This window comes from Lichenostomus cassidix, chromosome Z (genome assembly GCF_008360975.1).
Source record: "Lichenostomus cassidix isolate B80296 chromosome Z, HeHo_3.0, whole genome shotgun sequence".
In the NCBI taxonomy this organism is placed as follows: Eukaryota; Metazoa; Chordata; class Aves; order Passeriformes; family Meliphagidae; genus Lichenostomus; species Lichenostomus cassidix.
The window spans coordinates 48,206,578-48,226,730 of NC_139511.1; the positions used below are offsets into that span (position 1 = coordinate 48,206,578).

The 20,153-nt window shown below is 43.8% G+C and overlaps 2 protein-coding genes across 5 annotated transcripts; one reads left to right on the forward strand and one right to left on the reverse strand.

Annotated features, from left to right (window-relative positions):
- The first annotated feature begins 536 nt into the window (after window positions 1-536).
- LOC146424836 (heat shock factor protein 5-like) lies at window positions 537-4,122 on the forward strand. Of its 3 annotated transcripts, none has more exons than XR_014846820.1 (3): window positions 537-1,164; window positions 1,866-1,994; window positions 3,690-3,813. XR_014846820.1 is itself a non-coding variant. In XM_085042592.1 (2 exons), the coding sequence occupies exons 1-2, from the start codon at window positions 602-604 to the stop codon at window positions 3,907-3,909; spliced, it is 783 nt and encodes a 260-aa protein (XP_084898718.1). In that variant the 5' UTR covers window positions 546-601; the 3' UTR covers window positions 3,910-4,122. The 3 variants fall into 3 exon arrangements, 1 of the variants encoding a protein (XP_084898718.1); XR_014846821.1 differs by lacking the exon at window positions 3,690-3,813 and adding an exon at window positions 2,089-2,734; XM_085042592.1 differs by lacking the exon at window positions 1,866-1,994 and having other exon boundaries at window positions 546-1,164; window positions 3,690-4,122.
- A 3,302-nt stretch (window positions 4,123-7,424) lies between these two features.
- LOC146424837 (acrosin-like) lies at window positions 7,425-10,551 on the reverse strand. Of its 2 annotated transcripts, none has more exons than XM_085042684.1 (5): window positions 10,420-10,551; window positions 9,455-9,706; window positions 8,865-9,130; window positions 8,431-8,576; window positions 7,425-7,946 (listed from the first exon to the last, which is right to left on the reverse strand). In XM_085042684.1, exons 2-5 carry the CDS (start codon window positions 9,682-9,684, stop codon window positions 7,590-7,592), a joined length of 999 nt encoding a protein of 332 aa, XP_084898810.1. In that variant the 5' UTR covers window positions 9,685-9,706; window positions 10,420-10,551; the 3' UTR covers window positions 7,425-7,589. The 2 variants fall into 2 exon arrangements, with proteins under 2 accessions (XP_084898810.1, XP_084898809.1); XM_085042683.1 differs by lacking the exon at window positions 10,420-10,551 and adding an exon at window positions 10,014-10,156.
- Window positions 10,552-20,153: the final 9,602 nt, after the last annotated feature.

Below are 20,153 nucleotides of genomic sequence, written 5' to 3' on the forward strand. Positions count from 1 at the left end.
GAGAGTGAAACTTCGTTTTTCACAATCCCCCATGCACCTAGCAGTGAAATAAAGTAACGCCTGCTTTCTAATAGTAAAATTGCGGTGTTAAGAGAGTTTAATTCTTGGCGAGCTTTCAGTGCCGCGGAGGGCAGTGGAGCCTGGGCTGGGGCGCTGAGGGCCCGGAGAGCGCTGGGGGACCGGAGGGCGCTGAGGGCAGCGTGGCGCGGTGCGGGCGCTGAGGGACCGGAGGGCGCTGAGGGACCGGAGGGCGCTGAGGGACCGGAGGGCGCTGAGGGACCGGAGGGCGCTGAGGGACCGGAGGGCGCTGAGAGACCGGAGGGCGCTGAGGGCAGCGTGGCGCGGTGCGGGCGCTGAGGGACCGGAGGGCGCTGAGGGCAGTGTGGCGCGGTGCGGGCGCTGAGGGACCGGAGGGCGCTGAGGGACCGGAGGGCGCTGAGGGCACCGCGTCCCGCGCTGCCGCGGTCACGAGCCGCGCCTCGTGAGTCGGGCGCGTGCCGGGGCCCGGCGGGAGCGGCACCGCCCTCGCGCGGCGGCCGTTTCCGGTGCCGGGGCGTTGGGCGCGCGCCGCCGCGTGTCGCGACAGTTGCCGCCCGGCGCGATGGCGAAGCCGCCGCTGCCCGCTGGGTTCCGCCCTTCCTCCATCGCCGTCTGGCCCCGCTGCCGCCCCGCCATCCCCCGACCCTGCATCTTCCCCGTGAAGCTGTGGCTGCTGGTAAACAACCCGTGCGTCCAGTCGGTGCGCTGGGACGCCCGCGGCGAAGGGCTATTCATCGACGAGGGGCTGTTCGAGCAGGAGCTGCTGGTCGCGGGGCCTGGCGAGGATGAGCTCTTCAAAACCAAGAACTTCGGCAGCATCGTCCGCCAGCTCAACCTCTACGGGTTCCACAAGCTGACGGTGAGTCCCGGCAGCAGCGCGACGGGATCCAGGCCCGGGCTGACCACAGCGGGGGGCGATACCATCTATTCTGATGGGCCCCTGCATCACTTCTGGAACCCCCACTTTCGCTACGACCGCCCCGACCTCCTGATAAAGATCAAGAGACTGACCAAGGCCAACAAGGAGAAGCTGGACGCTGGCCTGGAGGTTACCAGCCGCCTGGCCGACGATTTCCAGCACATTGCTGCAGCTGCCCACGTCCCCCGGCGAGGCCGAAAGGACCGGTGAGACGAAGTGGGTCATGAGGGGCGGCGGTCGGCCTGGGGTGGCATGGTCTTAGAAAATTGGCACTGCCCTGGGAGAGGAGGGTCGCCTGCCCTTGCTGGTGGCTGCTCAGTTCACATGGTGTAAGAAAAGGGTAGTTCTTCAGTAAGGTAGATCTGCTGTCAGTAGGCGTGGGGAGTGTAATTACGGATTGCTACGTCTGTACTGTCTGTATATAAATGCACAAATATCAATATATTTTACAGAATATCTATATGTCTGTAACTATAGAACTCACAGGTCTTGTTTATATTATCTGCAGCAAATTACGTGGTTCATGTGTGTTTCAGTGTGCCTGTAGATAGCCAGCAGGGACCTAAATATAATATACATGCCAAATTTTCCTTAGATAAAAGGTGCAACGTGCATATTTCGATATGTTTAAAATCTTCATAATAAAAAATTGCTGGAGCAGTTTATGTAAACTTAATGTGTTCAGGGCAGATACTGTCAGAGAAGGTTCTATGGCTTTTAGGATGCTGGGGTTCATATTAGATGATCATAACACTGCTTTCTGGGCTCAGTTCGCCTTAATCAGCCAAAACCTACACATATGAGTTCCTTTAAATAAAGATTTAGAAGTTTAATTGTTGCAACACACAGTTCATCAGTTGTAAGTCACTGACTTGTTTTGGGGTTTTTTCCCCCAATGTCCTTATAGTGGACATAAATGAAAAAGGTCTGGTCAACATTGTGTTTCTTCCTTTTACTTGGAGTGGCCATGGCAAGCCCCTGCATGAGGAAGAAGAATGAAATGACCATGAACCACAGTTAACGTGTATCTGACATGGTGAGGCTTTTTAATTACCTTCTTAAAGAGACGTTCCTCTTTTGGGGGAGTCACTCATACCTTACTTGTACTTAATGCAAACTTATTTTCTAAGGTAGAGAGGAAGGCAAGGAATAGGAGGGTTTCTCAGTTTTTTACAAAGCATAGAGGAAAGAGATGTCTAAAGGAAAATGCAAAATCACAAATGCTGCAAACTGTCATCCTACCAAATACACATCATCTTACTTAGTGCTGCAAGTGGGAACAGCAACTGGAAAGTACAGTTGAAGTGTGTTTAAAAAGAAATACCACCAGTGTACCAGAAGATGTTAAGTATAATGTCATCAATGAACCTTGGAAACCCACTGTGCAGGTGACCACTGACAGCCACAGCAAACAGCTTAGCTGGCTGCTCAGAGTGCAGAAACATCAGGATATGACAACAGCCACAGCAGAGGGAGCACAGCCAGTGGTAAAAATGGGGAAAAAACCATGGCCAAACTCCAGAAACATCAGAAGCCTGGGAAAGAAAGCATATTCTGAAAATTGAGGCAAATCAGGGACATACAAGAAGAAATGCTTACCTGAATTGGAAAAACATTGAGAGACAGTGGTGGCCCTACAGTATGTTCAGGACTGCTGCCATCCAGCAAAAGTTCTGCTGTGCCTCACTGTCTGCCAAACATGGTATGCCTCTCCTCCTGAAGCTGATGTCACTGTCATTGCTGTGACATTCCTGTCTCTCATTCACACACGTCCCTGTAACACAGCAGAGTGAACAGAGTTCCTGCTTAGGGATGCTGGAATGTCCCTGCCTCTTATTCCGCCTAATGAGACCCCATGTAGTACCTCTCACAGTGCATATTGTTACATGTCTGTAGTGCTGCTAAGTCACAGGAATGACATCTGTGTGGCACATAAATCACGTTTGCCATTGGTCTGTGAATAGGCTGAGAAGCATAAGCACAGTGGCTCATTCAGTGCCAAATGCAAGTTTTGTTGGCTGATTTAAATTCCTTTTCTTTCAGCTTCTTAAAGGCCAGCCATTTCTGAGTAATAGTGTACTCTCAGACTCCTAACTGGACATCTAAAAGTAGGCTAATGCATAAATGACCCAAGGGATGGATGGATGGATGGATGGATAGATAGGTATGGATGGATAGGGGAATGAATAGAATGTTTTCTCCATCCCTAAAGGCATTATTCCAGCACACTGAAGGCCTGTAAAAGTAAACTGTACCATCTCAAGAGACTTCTGCCAAAATTCAGAGGGGAAAAAGAAAAACTGTGGGACATTATTCTGTATTTTAAAAGAAAGGGATTGTTGTTTGCTGCCATTAACTGGTGCAGTTCCATTGATTTCTTCATAAAAAGCTGAAAATCTAGTTAAAAAAGGAGAAGACCAGTGAGGGATTTTAAAAAACAATTGGTATGGCCAGAAAACTGTTGCCAAGCTTTCCAAGTTTAGAGAATCCAAATATCTGAAAACATAAAACATGCAGGTAATTTTTTTTTTGATGGAGCAGTCACACTGTTGCCCTGGAAACGTCATTTAATCTGTATTCTGTATTTGAATTAAGACATTTATAACCCCCAAACTACCTAGTGTACATTATACTCTGTTTCAGATTTTCTACCTCCTGGGAGCAGGAATGAAAATGTAGGTAGCTAATGCATGTAGATAAAGGACTTGACACTTCGGTAATTTCTGTGCAGGACATTTCCAGTGGTCGAGCTGATGTGTGGTCATGTGTTCCCCCTGGAAAAGAGAGATGTAAGTTGGATGATCAACAAGACAGAAAGACAAGTGAGGTCAGGAGGAGCTTGTCAGGCCTGGAAAGGAAGGGGCCAGGACATACCTGCACATCACACTGTGAAGGAGCAGACGCAAAACTCACACCTGGACGTCTGTAACACGCAAGGCTTCTTAGTTTAGACAAAAGTGCCAGCAGGGATGGAAGCAACATGAGGGAACATCCTTAGATACCAGAGAAGAAGTTGGTGTATACCCTACTTATTGAACAGTCTGCTACAGGTCCATTTGTCATGGGCAGACTTACAGCAGAGAATGGTGTTTGAATGGTCTCAGTGACTTTTTGGCTCTGCTTGAGGTCAGTGGCCAAAATGCTACAAGGCTCAAAAAGGTTAATTTTCACTTTCATCCTGCAAACCATTTATAAATCATTTATTAAATACAACTCTTTAAATTGTTGGACTGCTTAGTGTTTTCATTGCCATGTGTATATGACATTAATAAAAGTGCCTTGGAATCCAGCTGGTGGAGGGAATGTAACTTTTATGGTATTACTACTGTCAAAAGGAGTATAGACTTTCCTCAAGATTTCATTGTGCCACTTGAAAACAAAGCGTAACTGCACTGGTTTTTTTTCTGAAATATGAAAGTCACAGCAGCAGTTTTGTTTCGAAAGAACACATTTGGAATTCCAGTTTGGAATTCTAAATGTTCATTAGTTTTAAATCAGGCGTGTTTAGCATCTTGATCAATATTTCAAATAATTCTGTTGAAATAATGGCTTTTTCTTTATTCATTAGTATCAGCTGTTGGACTGCTTAGATCTTATTTCCGTAGGTGCTTTTGCTTCAGTTATGTGAATTTTCTGTAATTGCACCTCAGGTACCTTACTGTAATTTAGTTAACTATTGTCCTTATTTATAAATCTGTTATTTCATTTATTTATCAGCATTATGATCAGAAAAATAATGGATAAATATTCACTTACAACTAACAGAGTGGGAACAGGAAGCCATTTTTAACCACACCTTAATGGCTCTGTAAGGGGATAAAAAAGCACAGCAAGTAAAGTTTAGGAGTGACATATGAGGCAAGCTATAACATAAGCTCCATTGGACATTCCGTCTGTTTTACTGTAAATATTTGATTATGTCCAACCCCTACACTAAAATAATGCCATTACAAATTGCAAAGTCAGCTTATGAGAGTTTGAAGGTAAGTTGAAATTTGTGCATTGAAAGCTTGCTTTCAAGAAAAACACTGGAAGAAAAATCTGCCTCACTGTTTAGCCTGAAGAAATCACAGTCAGGAAGATTGCTCATGGTCACCATTGCCAGAACTTGATAGAGATGGGAGGGCGGTAGGCCATTGCCATACTGTGGTGGAACAGAATTTGAGTGGGAAAGGACATCTTACCTGTGAGGTTTACAGACATTTCTGACAGTAAGAACAGAGAGCATTGGGAATCCCCAGTCTATGTACACGGCCTGAGAACAGACAACAAAGAACCTTCCAGAATAAAAATATTAATATTTTTAAAGCAACTAAAACTTAAGTCCTGTAATATGAATGACTGTAAATTTACTCCATTGACTGCTGAAGCTGTTAGTTGCACAGTAACACTATTCTGGAACAGAGGTCACAAAGGCTCTGAATAAACAGACAGAAAGGCAAATACACATATTGAGAGCTGTTATCTTTTAATCAAAAGACAGAAGAAGACATCATGGGTGCCCCAGATGGGTGGGGCTGAGGGCTGTGCTGCAGATGCTGACAGGGCCATGGGTGTCTAGAAGCTGCAGACCCCAGGACTGTGGTCTCAGAGACCACATGGACTTCAAGGAGGAGCTGTGGAAGTTCCAACTCAAGAGCTGCACCTGTGTGGGCAAGCTCAGCAGGTGGGATTTTTACAGCCACCTCCAGAATTTCTGAAGTTTTGGGGGGAACTGTTCTGCCTCCCAGTATGGCTGACACTAGGGGACAGGAGGAACTTCACCCCAGCCCTGGAGCTGGGGAGGGTGGGAAGGGTTTCCTCAGTATGGGAAGGCATCTTGGTTTTGTCTTGTTTATTATGATCAATTTTTCACCCTGTCAATATGACTCCTTCAGAGGAGAGAAAAAGCCTGGATCCTGACTTGCGCTACAACACAAGTTTTAGTCTGCAACTTACTGTTTAGTATCATTTCCAAAAAGGAAAAGGGATGAAGTGTTGGCCATTATCTCCTGCAGTAATGAGATATCCTCAAAAAGATGTGCAGGAGTGTTTATAGCACATATGCAGTTCCTAAAGAAAAGTGCAGTCTGGCATCACTCTTACTGTTATGGATTTTGCATTATAGAGGCATCTCGGTGATACTGCTGGAAAATGGTGGCTTATGGCTTCTTTGAATAGATTATTAGATATATATTTTTCCTGCTTGAAATTTTCCATTCTTATACTGCAATAAAATGTTGTAGCAACAATATCAGCCTGCTTTAGGAAAACTAACTGATTGTCGTAATCTTTTTTTCAGAGTTCACACTGCATGTATTTATGAGACCAGAAGGAAGGGGAGAGCTGCTACAAAATGCAAGCTCTTGAAACCGTCTTAATCATAATTTTCTGAAAGGAATTTTGTTTCTCAGTGCATAGATAACAAATAGTAACAAAAATTCAGCGCAATTCAGCCCTACAGTTCTTCTATTACTCAGAAGAAGAGTAACTCACAGTTAATACTTTACTTAAGAACCACTAGATACAATACCATTACCAAAATAATGGCAATTTGTTAGTCATTCTGCATTTTGTAATAGTAACAAGGAATTCTCAACTTGGCTTGTATACAATGAGGCTTGAGATAGATAAACTTTACATGACCAGTATGATAGTTTATGTTTGGAAGTAGTATCAGCAGTGAGTAATGTCAGTGGTATCTGATAATTCTGAACTATTTGTTAGGTATTGCTCTGCTTCCTAAAGTACAGAATTGTGTGTCTGTGCAAGTGTACATTCCAAAGAGCCAGATACACCAACACAGACACAGAGACTTCCACAGTTACTGTGAACAGCAAACCAGGTTGACATAGACAGAGTAATGCCTTTACTAGAGCCCAAGTATCCAAAATCACTTTATGAAAATGAACACAGTCCAGTCCTTTTCTGCCTTTCCAGGTTATCTAGATTGGATGTCTTCTAGTGAAACATGAACACATCTTCACTCCCTACATTCATAAGTGCAGCATGTTCAGAAATTCCTTAAATAACAGTATAGAAATTAATTGAAATTTATCCATGTACTGTCTGTGGCTGGATGTCAAGTTCCTTACCCAGTACTTGGTGCAAAGCAAAGCTTGGTGCTTTGTGCATGGGTCTTTCTAAGACCCATGTCTCCTGAGTCACAAACGAGTACAGTTTTTCCCCAGTGCACTGCACACACACAAACACACAGACTGATCCCAGCAGTAGGCAGCCTAAGACACTCTGCACTTCCAACTGCTGTTTCCAAGGTCTGTAAGCACTCCACTGCTCTGTGACCTGTGTTCTCTTCTACTGCACCCTTACCCCCCTCTCTGACCAAGCACAGTTTCAGTCCTTTGGAATGATTCTTTTCTATTGTGCTTGATGTCTGCTCTCAGCCTCATTTTGCAAGTACTAGGTGTGGAAGTCCTTGCCTTGCACAGGAGACTGAATGGGACTGAAAACAGTTAGCTGTGAAATCAGGCAACTTTATTTCCACAACTAAGTCAACTTCAGGATTTGTGTGTGCACACAGAAGAACAAGCAGGATCGAGCAGGTCTTAGGCACTGAGGCTGCCTTTGGATGAGCAGGCATTGCCCCAGAAGGAAACGGTCATGGTCCACTGGAGCCTGCACTGGATCCTGTTCATCCTGCTTCTCTAGTCAGTTTTCTCCTTAGGACCTGAAGAAGCTCCTGCACTTGAGTAAAAAGTTCCACCAGCTTCTGGAGTGAAAATGGGCAGGAGCTAAACCTGTCCAATGGTGTTGGTATTGGTCTTGGCTTCTGAGGGGGGGGTGGGGCGGTCATACCATGTCTTGATGCCCTTTTATCTGAAGGGTGCAGGTCTATCTGAACCAGGATCCAATCATAGAAGTACTGAGTGGAGGTGTAGACTCCAGGCTGGTTTGCTCTTGCACAGTCTTCTGCCCAGCTGGTCACACCAATGAGCCAGAAGTAGGCAGCATCATTAGCTTTGCACACCAGAGGACCACCACTGTCACCCTGCAGTGGAGAAAGAGAGGACCAAAGTACTATTGGGTGGCTGCTGTCAGCACTAGAACTATCTCCTTCTCTCTGACAGCCCCTGACAGAGTAGTATTCCTGGCAGAGAAAGTTTCTGCTCAGGCACTGGATCCTCCAGAACTTTGGCTGGGAGCAGATCAGGGGCTTAAGGTAGGGCTGTCTCTGATCGCTGCACAGTGATCCTGGATGTGCAGAGGATGGATGTTCAGGGTTGACATCTGGGCCTCTGGACTGCCAATAGCACTAGATGTGCTTTCTGGGTGTAGTGCCAGGCCTTTGGGACAGTGGGGGCACTGGTCAAGGGCCTGCAGATGGGGAAGGCGACGGAAGCCCTTACAGCGGTGGGGATCTGGGGCTGGGAGGGTGACTGGCCAGGCAAAGCAGGTACTGGGCTGTGTTGGGGTGGTGCTGCTAGGGCTGCCTGTGGCTGCTGGGGGCGGAATGGCCCATCCCACACTTTTACCTGGCAGGGGTTGATGCCACCCTCTGGGTAACCAGCACACAGGTTGTGGGTGTGGATGGCCCCTGTGTACCAGAGGCTGCTGTTACAGAGCTGGACATCAATGAGGTGGACCTTGGCCTCCTGCAGGACGTCGCTTGGTCTTTTAGCTGTGAGCACAGAAACAAGTAAGCATACAAAGCTCCTTGCCTGTTTCCCTCCCCTTTTGAGGGGTGAAGTCCTTCCCCAGGGCTTTTCTAGGGTTTCCTAGGGGAATACCATGTTGCCATGCTTTCCCCCTTCTGTCTGGCTTTGGGGGAGTGGTTCAGGACTATCTCCCCAGAGGCACATGTCCTGCAGCCTGACTCTAGCTTTGGCATGTGCTGTTGGGAAGCCCAGACCACTTCCCTTGTGTGCCAAGCTTGCCGTCAGGGCATGTGTCCTTTTTGGGAACTCACCTCTTACAGTAGTGGAACCCCAGCCAGCAATGTAACAAGTTTTCAGCTCGGACACATTCAGTGTGGCATCAGGCACACAGCCCAGCTGTACATGGTGGCTGCACAGGACCGGCTGGTCCAATTTCAGCAAGGCAATGTCGTTCCTCTCCTCACCAGGAGTATAGTGTTCATGAACCCGTAGCTGCTTAATCTGGCGCACTTGCGCCTCAGGGCCCAGGTGTGTCAACTGGGTGGCCCCAGTCACTATGCGCCACATGTTGATGTTCCTGATGCACATGGAGAAAGAGGTGAGAGGCATCAGAGAGGTGCAGCAGCCCAGTAGTTCCCTGCCTTCTGCTTTGTAAGTCAAAGAGGAAAGCAGTGGCCGTGACTGCCCTAGCATGCCTTAGGCTCTGAGCATGTCAGCCTGCGGGCTACTACGAGGTGGTGGCAAGAGCGCAGTGTTCTCCTGAGCAGTCTCTCAGTTGGGGTCTGCAGTGCCCAGGCAATGGTTGTACTGCAGGCAAACACAATTGGGAGTAGCACATGGTGCTGCCAACAGGGTACCTTCTGGTGTTGTGGAGATATACCCAGTTTCTGCTCCTCCTTACCTGGCATTGATGAAGCAGTGGGCGGCTGTGAGGACCCACTCTGTGCTGATGAGGGACCCACCACAGATATGCCCTGTGCCTGATTCTCTGGGATCCTGGATGCTGACAATCCCAGGCCAGGCCCCTGGCTGGACACCTGTGCCATCCATGATGGCAGGATCCATGGGGCCATCGTAGTCAGGATCCATGGGGCTGTAGTCATAAGCCACAGGGCCATAGGAAGCAGACATGGGCCACAGACCGCAGGTCCCTCTGTAAGCAGAAAGTCATTGCTGTCCTGCTTGATGGCTTGCTGCTGCTCAAGTTGAAGGTCAGCCAGCTTCCCTCCACACATAGCATTGTTTGCATGGAAAGCAGGACCAGGGAATCCCATGGGGCTTGTGTCTGTCCACCTCTTGTTTCTACTTGAGCCCCACAGACAAGTTGTGCTGCAGCCTGTATGCTGTCAAGGTACTGAATCTCCCTCATGGGGCTCATTAAACTGTGGTGTGGCCACAGGGGACAGTGAAAACCACCTAAGTGTTGTCCAAACCTCCTCCAAGAGCCTGAGGCCACTTACCCACAGGTGTGCCATGTGCTGAGCATGGCCCTGCACATGGCCAGCAGGACAAGGAGGCACAGCAAATTCATCACTGCCAGTGGCACATGTCAGCTGCAAGGAGTGAGGGGTCATTCAGTGCACCTGCTAACATAGTGCCTGCAGTATCATAGGCCCCAGGGCTGATGTCACAGAGTAGCTTGTTTGGTGTTTTGGGCACAGTGGCCTTGAAGGGAGGGGCAATGTGGAGTCACAGAATCACAGACTGCTTTGGGTTGGAAGGACTTTAAAAATTATCTAGTTCCAACTCCCTTGCCACAGGCAGGAATACCTTCCACTAGAGCAGGATGTTGCAAACCTTATCCAACCTGGCCCTGAACACTTCCAGGGATAGACCAGCTTTAGGCAGCCTTTGCCAGTGCCTTACCACCTGTGAAAGTTCCAAGCAGGAAGGGAGATGGAAGCTGGGACTGGACATTTCTGACCAGCCCTGCTGAATGCTCTGCTGGCAGGGTGAGGGTGTGCAGGCCTTGTGGCAGGCAGCAGCATCTGGCTTCCAGCACTGCCTGCTAAAAGCTCACAGGAACACAACCCTTGTGGCATCACAGCCTCTTTGGGAAGGTCACTGACACCTTGCTCTCTGCATCAGTTTGCCACCAGGTCTTTCCCAAAAAACATCCAGCAGAGAGTGGCATGCATGTGTTTGGGTGCTGAGGAACCAATCCTGTTACAGCTGTGGTGGGTAAGCAACAAATTGCAAGCCAAATAAACCAAGCATGCCCAAACAGTGTCAATCTTCCTGCTCAGAACACACTGAAATAGGGATGCAGCATCCACACATGCCTTCCATCCACACATGCCAGCCACAGTAACACCCTCTGACAGACTCCCAAGTCCTTGCTGTCTGTGGCTTCTATTGCTTTTCTGGGCCCACACTGACAAAGGACAGGTTTTGCTCCTAGGGTGTGCAGCCGAGGACAGGCAGTTTGAAGCTGTAGACAGGGAAGGATGCTCCTGTTCTCAGCCCCACATGCCAATCTCCATGGCTTTGGTAAAGCCAGTACCAGCCTCATTAATCTGGCTGCTACAGCCTTGTTCACCTGCTGGCGTGCAGGGCAGTCACAGGAGAAAAGCGGGAGCCAGCCACATATGCTGCAGCTGCTGAGCAGAGCTACATCCCTGGAGGGACGGAGCAGTATGTCTCTTCTGGCGTCTTCTCTCAGAAGACACCCCTGCTGTTCTGTCCTGCCCCGCTTTGCTAGACTTTGCCACTTAAACCCAATGCAAGATTGCGGAAAAGAGCCACAAAAACAACAGAGAGGTGGTTAGAAGGGCCTAATGATGAGAGACTCAGTCTGGTTAACTTCTCAGGGAGAAGGTGAAAAATCAGGAACAGGAGCTTGGTACAAAAGGAAACTTCAGCATTGCAAGAAATATTTCACAGACTCTAGCTGATGCTAGGCAAGCTCAAAGAGAAGGTAAAATGAGGCTTGTTTTGATTTTTTACCAGTAAGTGAAATTACTGTTAAGACAGCCTGTGAAAGTAAGTCAGGGACAAATCAAATTGAACCCTGCTGAGCACTGCCCTTTTTGGGTGAATCATTTTTCTGCTGGTTTTCTTTAAAGAAGAAGGTCAGTACCATTTTTCCAAGTGGCCTTGAGTTTTGGAGAGTACAAGCCTACTCTGGGAGATTATTCCAAAGCAGGTGGTTCAGACAAGTGCAATTTTATGATTTTGTTTCAAAGCCCTCCTGATGGCTCAGCTGTCAGTATTCCAAAAAGTTTACCCAGGCAGTTCCATACACAGCATTAGGCCATTTGGTTTCCAGCCTGAGAGGCAAACTCTGTTGGGGCACCACAGAGGTGCAAAGCATCCTAACTCCGCCTTCTGTGATCCCTCACCAAGCTTGCTTCCATAATTGGGTTCTTTGTGCAAGCACCACATGGTTCTCAAACATCTGCTTGGGAAGGTTTTTGAGGAAAAATACTTGAATGGAACATTTTGAAACATTGGGGAATGTTTAAAAAATCTCATTTTAAGATTAAGTTTTTTTGTTACTCCTAGAAATGTTGAAAGTTTGCTTCTTTAAACGTTTCTGAAAGAGCCTATATTTTGCTCTTTTAAATGATACTTACACAATGTCCTGTGTATCTATTTTGACAAGAGAGACAAGACATAAAAACAAGTAGAAAAGCAGAACAATACACATGATAAAAATTCTCAATTTACAAGAAAATAACAAAGGGAAGTAAGAAAATTATCAGCTGGAGATCAAAATATGTTAAAATCACAGATTCTGAAAAGAAGAATTGGGAAATATACTGTAATGTTTCAAAACTGACAAAAAAGGAGTTTTGTGTTAAAAAATAGTGTTTGTGTATTCATTAATCTCCAGTAACTGTAGTTAATAACAAATAAAAATGTATTTTATTTAATATACATTATTTGCCTTGCTTGACTGAATTAAACTGGCAGGCACAAGAGTATGCCTTTTGTGAACTCACCTTTCACTTTTAAAGTTATTTGCAGAAAGGTCTGCACCTCAAATCAACAAGACATCTTCCTCTCTCTGACTCATACCCCAGACTCCATAACCTGGGGAGCGCCCAGTGAGTGAAGGGTGAGTAATCCACAGCGCAGTTTACTCCTGAGCAAGTGCAGGTTGTGCTGTGTTGGTTAGCCTGGAGAAAAGGAAGTTCAGGGAGACCCTACTGCTCTATTTGACTCCCTGAACGGAGGTTGTAGTGAGGTGGGGAGTGGTCTCTTCTCCCCGGTAACAAGAGGTAGGACCAAAGGGGCCAGCCCTCAGGTTGCCCCAGGCAAGGTTTAGGTTAGAAAAATTTCCTTACAAAAGGCTTGTCAAGCTTTGGAGCAGGCTGCCCAGGGAGGGGATTAAGTAACCATCCTGGGAGGTATTTAAAAAACACAAAAATTGCTCACCCACCACATGCTTAGGGAACATGGTTTAGTGGTGGACTTGTAAGTGCTAGTACAGTACAGAAAACATATGGAAAGGGGTAAAAGATCACTTGCAGTTACTGGTGTCACTTGAAATTCTCTGTTGTGCTCATTTCAGTTCTTTCCTTAAGGATATCTTCTAAGATACCTTTAAGGCACACAGCCATCTGGACATCTTCTCTCCATGCAATCCGCATAGAACTAGTAATGCAGAATTTATCACTATTAAGGAATATTGCCAGATGGGTTTAGAATAATTTATGCACTTTGAAAGAAGTTGTTACAGTTAAGGATTTGTATGATGTTGTAAAGATAAGGACAAACATTCAAAGTTACCCTTTTGAAGTGCTTCTTGAAAAATTAGAAGGCTTGATCATGGTTTTTTATCTAGATGACACTTCAGTGACAAGGAGATGAGCTTCCTTGCAGTTTCCCCTTTTCATCCCTCTTAAGTTATCTGGAAGTAAAGATACCTATTAAACTTTTGAATGAATTGATAAGAGGGTTATGTGCAAGAGGAAGATTACTTCAAGCATGTATATTTTAATTTCAGATTTCATATTGGAAGTAGTTAGAATATAGATCAAATGCACATTTGCATATTGATAATATCAAAATATTGTTTTTCTCATTCTGTTGGCATAGGTTGACCTTTATTTTCTCTTTTGATTTCAATAAATATAACAGACCTGTACAAGAGGTGTCCTCATCCCTGTTTTGATTTATACAAGATCCAGTCCCAGTTCTGGAAAGCTCACGATCATAAAAGTACCTTAATAGTGCTTCAGCCTTTCTCCCTATTTTCTCTTTAAAAGGATAGGTGTGTCTATCCTTTTAAAGGCATAGTGTGAAATATCTCCACATGTCCATTCTAGAGCATCATGACACTTCAGTGCTGTATAGCGTGTCTCTGGGAAGGTAAAGTAAGATTAGGAGGGCTGCAATTTAGCCTCTTGGAGGACAGAAGAGAGGAAAAGAGTTGTTTAGCCACACTTCATCTGCCTCTTACAGGTGCCATTTACAGTTATGGTGCCTGGGTTTGGTTGGAACCCAGAAAAAAAGCATTTTTCCCTGCACACTTTATGTGTTTCTAGGAACCAAAAATACTTTTATGGGCTCAACCTGTCCAGTCTGTGCAGTGCAGCTGTGTATGAGTGTTTTTGACAACCTGTTATGGTAAACTTGTACATCTGGGATCTAATCTTTTTGTTTTTCCTTCTCCCTCTCTCACCCTCTTCCCCAAATCCTTCAGTTACATTAGCCTCCTTGTTTAACAGAGCACTGTGGCTGTTGAAAAAAGAGCCAGGAATTAAGTCTAGAAGTGTGTGCAGAGCTGCTGGAAAAAGCTAACTACTCTATGGAATATTTCTGGTTTTGCTGTTAATAACAGATGCCTAGATATATGCACACATTGGGAATCAGAGAATGATAATTTGTTTAGATTGGAAAAGACCTTTAAGATCATCAAGTCCAATCATAAACCTGGCACTGCCAAATCCACCACTAAACCATGTCCCTAAGCATCACGTCTACATGAATTTTAAATTCCTCCAGGAATGGTAACTCAACCACATCCCCTGGACAGCCTGTTCCAATGCTTGGGCACTCTTTCTGTGAAGAATTTTTTCCCAATATCCAATCTAAACCTCCCCATGAGAACTTGAGGCTATTTTCTCTTGTCCTATCTCTTGTTACCTGGGAGAAGAGGGGGACTCCCACCTGGCCACAACCTCCTTTCAGGCAATTGTAGAGAGTGATAAGGTCCCCCTGAGCCTCCTTTGCTCCAGGCTGAACAACTCTAACTCACTCAGCAGCTCTTTGTGAAACTTGTGTTCTGGACCTTTCTCAGCTCTGTTGCCTTTCTCTGGACATGCTTCAGCACCTGCATGTCCTTCTGGTACTGAGTGCCCCAGAACTGAACACGGAATTTGAGGTGTGGCCTCACCAGTGCCAAGTACAGGGGAGAATCCCTGCCCTGCTCCTGCTGGCCACACTGTTGCTGATCTAGGCCAGGATGCCATTGGCCTTCTTGGCCACCAGGGCACAGCCTGGCTCATGTTCAGCTGCTGTCACCAGCACCCCCAGGTCCTTTTCCTGTGGGCAGCTTTCCAGCCACTCTGCCCCAGCCTGTGGCACTGCCTGGGGTTGTTGTGACCCCAGGGCAGCGCCCAGCACCTGGCCTTGCTGTGCCTCAAACCACTGGCATCCAGTAGATCAACACTCCCACCCAACTTGGTGTCATCTCTAAACTGAGTGAGGAAGGCACAGTGAACAACTGTCTTCCTAACGTGCAGCTAGCTACCCTCATTGTTTCTAGTTTCTTAAATAAGTGACTTGACCTTGATTTCCCCCTTTCCATCCACAAATGAAATGAAAAGAGAAAGGAGCCAAATGAGCAGGTCTCTGTAGTATGAAACAGCCCTTTTTAATATGTAAATACTTTTTTTTTTTTTTTTTTTTTTGGTAACTTGGATTTAGCGCCCACCAGTTTTCCTCTTTCTTATCAGTACAAGCCTAGGGGGCACCTAGTTAGGAAGAATGTGGGAAAAAAGTCCTTCTCACCACTCTGGGGAAAAAACCAACAAAAATAGGTTAGCTTTAGCCTGAGTAGTTTAAGTAGCAATATCAGCTGCTGTTGTTGCATGGAGACCCTAATACCTTTCCAGAAATCTGGCAAGACCATCAGATTACGGATGAGACCTTCTGCACCCAACTGCTTTTGATACTAGAAATGTGTATGAGAATACTGTCATTGTTTAAAATATATTTCAGCCTATCTTTGACTGCAGTATGGTCATTCTGTTTCTCTGGCTTTCAGTCAGAGAATGGAGCAATCCTTAGGACTGCAGCACACACTTGTGTCCTGCATGAAGTACATGTTTGGCTTTGATCTCTTGGCTGAGATTCTTCTTCCATTTAAGACCAGAAATGAATTGCCCAATAAAAGCCACATTAAATTTTTACTTCTTTTAAAAACCCACACATCTTCTTGCTTCACCCTTATTCTGTAGCTATTAATTATTAATGGATTAACTTGGGGCAATGTTATACAAGCTCTTAAGCTGTACTTAAGAGCTTGTGAGCAATGACAGATTAGGATCAGTATATGTGATAAAAGAATGAAAAGTTAAGTGAAAAGATTTCATTTTCTGGCTGACTGCTCCTAACCTTTTTCTAGAGGACAACCTGTATTAAGTAATTTTGCTTTCTATACTTGATTTAACTTTCAAATATTTCCATGCTGTCTTAGTTCAACCCACCCAAATGAGCAGTGCAAAAGAGCACATTAAAATGCATTTAGCTTTAAGAAAAATAAAACAACCTCTAAGCCAAAGAGACTCCCCTTTTATTTTATATTAGTGATTAATTTCTGGACAAAAGGTATTGTTTCTTACTTGAATAGAACAGTCTTTAATAGGTGTGTGTAAAATATACATCAGGTATATTAGTGGGTCTTGGAACTCACATGTTCATGTGTGAGTGCTGATTTCCTGGTATGTTTCTGCAAGGGTATATCAATAAGTTCTGAAATGCACTTCTGTTTATTTATGTTGATAAATGCCTTTTATTAGACTTTGAAATTAGAATTGGCAAGAATTTAGAATAGTATTTCCATTGAAAGAAAATGGACATGTGGACTTCTGTTTAATTTAAGAGCTGATAGTATTATTTTTAATATAAAAAAGGAACCAGAAACTCCACATCAATTAAAACAGTTGAGAAAATGGTAGACTTATGGGAACTGACTCAAACTATCTGCTGAGAAGGCCTCCAGCTTGGAGTAGGCAACTGTTAATCAGCAGCTCTCTTTGACCTGTCTACAACTCTAAAAGTTCTTTATCTTAACACTTTGAAATCTCAGTGAACTTGGCTCCCCATAATGCCTGTGTTATCCCGTTTTTGCTGCTGTTGCCCTTTTCAGTATATTACAGAAATATCTCTTGGAAGAGAAAACTAGGTATAGGACCCCCTTGGGGTGAGTTACTTAAGGATGAAACTGCTATTGTGAAGAATTAAATTGTCACATTAAGGACAAACTTTCATTTCCTGTGATTTGTTGAAGTTGCCTGAGTGGTAACAGGAGAGAGAAATTAGTATTCTCTGTGCTATCACTTTGAAAGAAGATAAACTTTCAGTTTTCTAGGTAAGAAATGCTTTTGACTAAAATATACCATTGCAGAGTGGTCAGCTCTCGTATGACAGGAAACAAAGCACACTTACAGCGGAAGAACAAGTTTCTGCCCTTATTACTACAGTCACAGTTTATTGTATTTGTACAGGCATTGTTATTTTGTATTAGCAGTAGTTACTTATAAAAGCCAATATTCTATTTAGGCTACGTGACAAAGAGCAGAAGAGAAAAGTTTTATATAACTTTGATTTAGTGCTGTGACAAAAGTTAGCATTTACTTACTTGAACTGATGTGTACTTCAGTCCTTAGCTGTTTCTTGCTGTTATGTGTGACTGGAGGAATCAGCACTATGCCAAGATGCACTCTTCTAAGTACATAAATTGGTGTTGGACATGAAGGACATGTCCCTTCTGTTCTAAATGCAAAGAGAGGAAGAAAACCTACCTGCTGCAATTTGTTCCAGCTGAGCAGGAGCCTTAATTAGGTGTTACAGCAGCATATTTTGGAAGAAAAGCCGTAAATTACAGATCAAAACAAGCAGGAGGAAGAAGTCATCAATTCATCCAAAAGAAGAAGAAAAAAAAAGATTTATAAGTAAAACAGGCTGTGCTCTATTCTCATTCTCATGCTGTATTTGGCATAAAAATAGGCAAAGACAGCTGGTGGAATTGATTTTTTTCCAGAAGTACCCATGGAAAACTCATTAATTGTTTCCTGTTTTGTATTTTTGACTCAGACCTATATAAAAAGTCCACAGTAATGCTACAAAACAAATATGCATGGAGTCTGATGAAAATTAATTAATTTTCACCTGCATATCAAAAGTGCAGCACTAAAGAATATTAATTTCCTTAGATTTGACCTGTGACAATGAGAGTGGCTAGCTTGCTTATGTTTTTGGTTTGGCTAATACTGGTTTCAAGTCTAGAAGCTTTTTGTGAGGATACTTACGAGCAAATTTACTGGCCTTCTAAGATCTCCATACTGACAGTCAGCACACATTGCACGAGTGACTTTAAAGATGATACAAGTCTACTCACTTAAAAGCAAAAGAAACTGAGTTTTGAAGTTACAGAAAAAGTAGAAATCATTTTCAGTGTGCTATTACTCATTCATAAGAAAGCAATGAGTAAAATTCAAGTTGCATATTATGTATAGAAGTACCTTAAATTATATGAAGCGGTATTCTAGTTAGAAAATTGAATGTAAAAGATAACTGTATGTTTTCATAGTTGCTAGCCACTTAACCACATTGAGTTCGATAATGTTGACTGCTGTTCTTATATACATTAGCTCCTACAGTGCTCGATTGTGAAATCCTGCCACAGCACACTAACCGTATTTAATAGGCTCTCCTTGTGATGCTTCATTAGTTTGTTTTTTTTTAATTTATTCTTCTTCATTCTGCCCCTGCCCTCCCATAGCAATTATCAGAACAAAGCATTTGTAAAGATTTTAAAAATTACAGGTTTTAAACTAGGACATGCTAATTCCTGTGCATGGTGGGACATTCTGCCAACACATAGAGCCTGACTCTCTTCTATGCCACTGCTTCAAAGTCTCCCAGATACAAATATTTATCGGTAAATACCATATGAATAGTGGGGAAGGGGCAGTTCTGGACATTTTTTCTCATTTAAAACAACTCCATACAAATTCTATAGCATAAGGTAAAAACAAAAGATCGGACTTCACTGGACAGTGAAGCCTTTCACTTTTGTGAAGGCAATGGCCTGAAATGCAATCCTTAAGAGCAAAAGAAAGCCTGTGCCCTTACAGAGGAAACTACAGTGGATTTGGCAGTGTTTTACACTTGCTCGCACAATGTACAATGTACACATTTTACACAACTGTAGATCAAGATGGAAAGACTTACAATTCAAATTTGAAATCGTGCTTTTTAACAAATCCAGTAACACCACAGAGGACTGATTTCCTGGCTTTATTCCAATGATACTTTCCTGACAGACATTGGCTGAATGTTGTGCTTACACTTTCAATTTCATAAAACTCTTCATTATATACCAAAAAGCTGCCAATAGTTTTTACTACAGAGTGAAATAAAAACTATATTGGAATTCATTAAGTTTACTTAGTTCAGCTAGTGCTGTAAGCAGTAGGATTATGTATTTTTATTGGAAGTATTCTTTCATCCATTTATAGGTATGTGTATAATATATCATAGTACAGCATCGGAAAACAGAGGTTCCTAATAGACCTCCTGTTGTTGTGTAAAATCAGTTTGTAACTGTGCATCACTGTACGTGAGTCACATGAGAAGGGAATATTGTCCTTCCAGCTCTTTTTTTAAAGTTGAAATTTAGCTTGCACTAACATTTGAACTTGAATTGCAGCAGACTCAGTTTTATTCCAGAAAGCTCATTTGATATAGAGCAAGAACTATTTTTCTGTTTGTTTTTATTGTTTTACAGTAAGCTCACATGGGTTCACTGATCTTACTTTTTAAAATATTCTTACCAATATTCTAGGTTATTAAACAAAACCCACATCGTGTTTATGAATGTAAAACATGGAAAGGTCTTTGGACAGTATGCAATGTCTGTGCCTTAAACATTCAGCACCTATTTCCAGGTACTTCCCTGTGTGAGGATAATTATGTGGCTTACCACAAAAACCTGTTAAATACTGCAATTTTCTCTCAATGGACTCAACAATTTAGTTAATTTTGAGACATGAACCTAGAGTCATCTTGCATACACTTTGTAAATGTTCTGAAATTTCTCTATGCATATGGAAGTCTAACAGAATATGTTTGTAAATTCCCTTCAGCACTGTGTGATATAAAACTTAAAATTATAGGATATGTGTGTCTTTGACATTTTCTGTAGCTCTGTCAGAAGTATTGATAGTGCAACCTATATAAAGAACTATTTTTCACTTGTGTACCTAGCAAATGAAGAAATTCATGTAGTTGTAGAACAGATTTTAATGAGAACTCTCTCCATGTAATGTCATCCATAATAAGCACATAGTGACTTTTATAGAATATGTTGCTATTGTTCAAAATATATGCCTCAGTCTGAACAAATGAGCTAGAGTCAAATCAGA